This window comes from Cynara cardunculus (assembly GCF_001531365.2).
Source record: "Cynara cardunculus var. scolymus isolate 2C chromosome LG 9, CcrdV1, whole genome shotgun sequence".
NCBI classification, from domain to species: domain Eukaryota; kingdom Viridiplantae; phylum Streptophyta; class Magnoliopsida; order Asterales; family Asteraceae; genus Cynara; species Cynara cardunculus.
This window is the reverse complement of record NC_037536.1, coordinates 12,688,782-12,694,431: the sequence shown is the minus strand read 5'-3', so window position 1 is coordinate 12,694,431 and position 5,650 is coordinate 12,688,782. Positions and strand designations below refer to the sequence as shown.

At 30.8% G+C, this 5,650-nt stretch overlaps 1 protein-coding gene across 1 annotated transcript in view; it reads left to right on the top strand.

Annotated features, from left to right (window-relative positions):
* The first annotated feature begins 2,165 nt into the window (after positions 1-2,165).
* Positions 2,166-5,650, top strand: part of LOC112517795 — an 8,588-nt gene continuing 5,103 nt past the window's right edge. Inside the window, exons 1-2 of the mRNA XM_025125167.1 lie at positions 2,166-2,214; positions 2,929-3,126. Of these exons, the coding sequence (XP_024980935.1) occupies positions 3,106-3,126 (21 nt within the window). The 5' untranslated portion in view covers positions 2,166-2,214; positions 2,929-3,105. The remainder of the gene's footprint in view (positions 2,215-2,928; positions 3,127-5,650) is intronic.

The following is a 5,650-nucleotide window of genomic DNA, read 5'->3' as shown; positions in this document are numbered from 1 at the left end:
GAATCTCTAATATTAAAGGTTGGTAGAGTGAGTAATATTATTTTATTATTCAAATGTCAAAAGTTTGTTGGGATAATAATATATTTAAATAATTTACTAATTAAATGTTAAAAAATTTAAAATAGAAAACTATTAAACTTGGAAATTAACTATTAAAGAAAAGTGTTAAAACTTTTTTTAATTTTAAAAATTTCTCCATTTTTGGAAATTAACTATTAAAGATTAGTAGTTTATATTTTATTGCTCCATTTATATGTGTGTCAAAATTTAAGAATTGTAGATAAATGTTTATATTTTTAGAAGTAAAACTTAATCGAGAATGAGAACGAGAACGAAAGCATTATAAAAAATCAAATTAAAATAAGCCAACAAAAGTTGAATAACGTTAGCCCGACTTGTTCATGATTTTTTGTCAAACCATCCGTCCCTTGTCTAGAGATTTTTAAATTTTAATTATTCATTTTGATTTTTTTTAAGATTTTGATATAATTTAGTTTTTAAGCATAATAAAATGTGAAAAATATATTTTCTGTTAAATTAGCTTATAAATTAAAATTTTATATTTTTTATAATATCTTAATTATATTTCATTGTGAAAAAACCGATCATTAAATACAATTGAGTTTTTCTCAAAACTTATCTTTAATTTATATATTTTCCTTTTTATAATAGAAACAATTCATATAGTCAACTCAGCCTCAGCGTGCTTAATTGTTTAACCTAAAATTATAACGTCCTTAACATTATGAAAATGATTTATAATATAGTATAGATATGTATAGACTTGGGATCATGTAAGAGCAAGAGTTTTTCGTGAGACTCATAAGACAAATTCTCAACCTTTAAATTAGATCTATAATCTGAACATTAATAATTACAAAATTGCCACGAAACTTCTCAATAATCACAAAATTATCACCTTGCAACTTTGAACCATTAGATCATTAGCTTATAAAGTGGATCAATGAACATAAATTAGTCTTATGGGTCTCATGAAAAACCATTGGTCTCACGTGAATCCAACCCTATATATATATATATATATATACACATAGATATATATAGATTGGATCAATGAACATAAATTGGTCTTATGAGTCTCATGAAAAACCATTGGTCTCACGTGAACCCAATCCTATATATATATAGATATATAGAGGAACGATCAAATGAAAACCACATTCATTTGTAAAAACCGTACAAACCACACTCATTTGTAAAAACCATATAAACCACCCTCATACGTCGATTTCATTGTTTAATCTTATGAAATTTTTTCATGAAATTATTTAATCTTATGAAATTGTTTCATATAATACTTTTTTTGACGAATTTGTTTCATATATGGTTATGAAATTGTTTCATATAATATATAATGAAATTTAAATGAAACTGTTTCATGTATTTCTTTAAAATTAAAATAATGAAGAGGATAATATCCATGATTAACACTCTACACAATAAAAATGGTTAATCAACCTCTCATAATTACAAAAAAAATGAACAAAATAAAAAATTATGATTGGTTGAATGAGGTTTTCACGATTTTTACAAATTGAGTGGTTTTTATTTGAACGCTCCCCTATATATATATATATATATATATATATATATATAGAGGGGCGTTATTATACACCCTCTACCATTCATACAACCAATGCAACCTTAATCTAAACCATTCATTTTTTAATCAATGATCCAGATTCAATTCATGGCATAATTGTAATAAWGTTGAAGTTGGGTAACACGCGCTTCATATAAGGAGGGCAAATGAGGGCAAAATTGGAATTGGGGCTTTATTCTATTCTAAGTAACGATGCGCCAAGATTACCAACTCCGATTATCACTCTGGATTCTATTACATTAGGATATTCATTGAAGATTCACAGCATATGATTACGAAGAACGATCAATGGCAGGAAATTTTCAACCGGGTATCTTTATTGCACCAAATCGAGGTAATCGTATTGTTCATTCCATTCCGTATACCTAGTTTATACAATCTTATATATCGATATGTCTATGATTCAGTAAGGAAATTGAGCGAGAGAATCATGATCAGAAATTCATTCTCCAAGTTCAAGAACACGGCGGATAATCCTGTTGTCTTAGACGAGGACGAACCTGACGATTTTGAAATGAACCAAGCTACATTTCAACATGCTGAATCAGTTCCTCCTTTTACACCATCAGATGACTCAACGAATTTCGAAGGTTAGTGAATATAAAAGTTCGATGTTTTTAGTGTTGGCAAGATTATTAAGTTATTGGATGCATATTTGTTTTACATTTTGCATATAGAATATGGCGTCATCTGTTTTTATATGATGGTATGAATGTGATGATGTGAATGTACATCTGTAGATGCTTATATGTGTTAATAAAGAGCTAATGAGAACCTTGTGTGCTCAAATTAAGGGTAACCATTTTTTTGTATTGGTAAGCAACTTAAAGATGATCATTTTAGTGAAAATGACCATTTAAGTGAATTTGACCATGGTTAAATTGGATGTATTACAATGAACCCAAATTCATTTAAACATCTGGGAAAAATACAAAACTGATTTTGCAAATTGCCTTTACTCTTCGTTTGGATTAGCGTTTCATTATGTATGTAAAATAATGAATGAAGCTTCATCTGTTTAAATATATATTTTTACAGATGATGATGATGATKATTATGATAGTTGACTATGACAAGTCTTAGTTGATAAAACAAATCATAATTTAATCCTCATGCACACCATAACATGAAAGTCAAAAGGATCTCACTGTTAACTACTCTTTAACCGACATCGTGTGTTTGTGAAATATGGTATTGGGTGAACGGTTAGCCATGTTACAAACTTATTATGAACTTGGTTTCTTTAGCAAAACCCATTATGTATTAATCTAATTCATTTGATAGCTGACTATGTCAAGTCTTAGTTGATAAAATAGAAGAAGCAGGTGACCAAGTGAACCCAGTTGCAGTAGAATTGAACTCAATTGATGTCCAAGTTAAACCAGTTGCAGACCACGTGAATCCATTTGATGTCCAAGGGAACSGAGTTGAAGAGCAATTGAACCCAGTTGCTGGCCCATTCCATACAGTAGAAGAAGCAGATGACTCAACACATTGCGCTGGTTAGTGATGTTTAACATTTATCTTTACCATATTGATCATATCACCCAATTCATTTACATAACAAATATTTTTAATCATCATGAAATGAGATTCATCAGTTACAACTTAAAGATGATCATTTTAGTGAAAATGACCATTTAAGTGAACATGACCATGGTTAAATTGAATGTATTACAATGAACCCAAATTCATTTAAACATTTGGGAAAAATACGAAATGTATCCGTGGATGCACCATCTTTCTTGGTCACCATGAGAGGAATATTAGGTGATTATGTGCATGATCAGAAGCTCCACTTTTGCATTTTTCTATAAATTTATGTTGTTTCAAGTGAAGGCAACATAAACAAATACGAAATACAGTAGTAATTATCAATTTGAGCTGTAAGCATATAGATTCAACAAATGCATTGTAGACTAGAGTACACATGCAGATGCCAGCACCTTATCAATATTATGCTCCAGTTCAAACATGTCAAACAAGAAAAGATCCTACTTCTATAAACCCAAATGAATGACATAAAAATAAGAACAATTCATATACATACTTTCAGAGGGAAAAAATATGATCATGTAACTATTATTTACCATGCAAAGAACATGTGATAGATTTAAAAGAGGTCATTACTGTTGTCTCACATAGTAGCACCAGCATATGTTACATGAATTCTGCATAAACATGAGCGAGTCTACCGCCTCATCTCTTTTAGTAGATTGAGATCTATAATGGCCTTCCCTATCTCGTTTAGTAGATTGAGAGCCAGAATGGTCTTCCCTGTCTATTTTAGTAGATTGAGAGACAATAAATTACAACTAATGCAACTGGGCTGTTATGCAGTAGTCCATGCTCACTCTGGTTCTAATTTTGATGTGCTTTCACTTCTGCAAAAGAAGTATTTTTTTGAGCTGAAAATGTAGTAGTGCCTATGGAGATTGTCCTTTATTGCTATTACTTGCTAATTCTTTTGAACCAATATAATTTCGTGTTCTTTAATATAGGACCAAAGGAGTGTAGAATATGCCTTAAACAAGGAAGTTCCAAATGCATATATAATTAATCAATTGCAGCAAGTTTCATAACAAGAAAAGCAATTGCAACTCTAATGGGATCTATGTTTGCTMTAATGTAACAACAAATTTCAAATGCATATATAATTAATCTACTGTGTACTGTGCAGTGAAKGGGGCAAAGGTGGGCTGGCTGACTTTGCCTTTAAGCTACTGTGTACTGTGCAGTAAACATAAACGCACCCTTTGAAGATTTGCTGTCATTCCAACCTATATGTTTAAATCAGACACGACTCAACATACATATATACCTCTTTCTCAATGCACACCATAACATGAAAGTCAAAGGATCTCTGTTAACTAGTATTGAATATAGCATCATGAATCTGGTTTCATCATTACATATGTACTCATTGTGTATTCCATGTAAACTGATTCTGCTACTGCTATTGCTTCATTCGTTCATCCATTTATTCCATCAACTATGTATGAATTTATTTGGAAATCCATTGTTAATGCTACTGGTTTAATTACTTATTCATTTTTTGTTATCTCTTAGCATATTTTGCCTAAATGTAACCTATTTAGGCAAAAAATCATTCAGAATCTGGTTTCTTAGCATTGTTTGTCTGATCATGTAACCTCTTTATGCATACCATCATGATCAATCACATAGATAAATCTTAATGAACCCAGGTTCACATTGCAGCAAGTATCATTGGTCTGTCTTTAGTTGTATTGGTAGCAAGATTCTTTAGGTCATGATATTGGGGCAATTGAACATTATGGTAAGAATATATGTTCAACTTTACTAACCATTGGAATGTRCTGAGTCATTTTCTTCTTTGACTGGAAGAACTGGGCCAACAATTTTGAACTGCATCAGGTTTCATTACAACACAATCAACTTCTTCTTCGTCTAAAAGAACATGTTTTGTAGTAGTGTAAAATCCTACTAAACATCATACTAGATAGTTGAACATAACGGTTATGAAAACCTTAATGAGCAATATGAGTTGTTTTTGGAGGTTGTCAAATGTCAGTATAAAAAAAKATTCTTTTGTAATAATCATTTTAAACACAACTTCAATTTATGTAGRCATAGCATGAGTATCCATTATGTAGAATGACCTAACAATGAGTATTAAGAAAAATGATTATGAAGAATAGTAATCAAACAAGGTTCACAATGCATCAAGTTTTAATTGGTCTATTAGAACTGCATCTGGGTTAATCTTCAATGTTACTTTTCTTTCCCTGTCCATCAGGGGCATATGTAAATATTGAACAACAGGTTTCTTTGTAATCTCGTATCCTTATGTTATTGTTCAATTCACCCAAATCCTTTTGTCTATTTCATCTTCTTCACAAGAAACTGCTAATGCTCCTGCTACTACTACTGCTACTGCTACTGCTACTGCTACTGCTACTGCTACTGCTACTGCTACTGCTAATGCTAATGCTAATGCTAATGCTAATGCTAATGCTAATGCTAATGCTAATGCTAATGCTAATG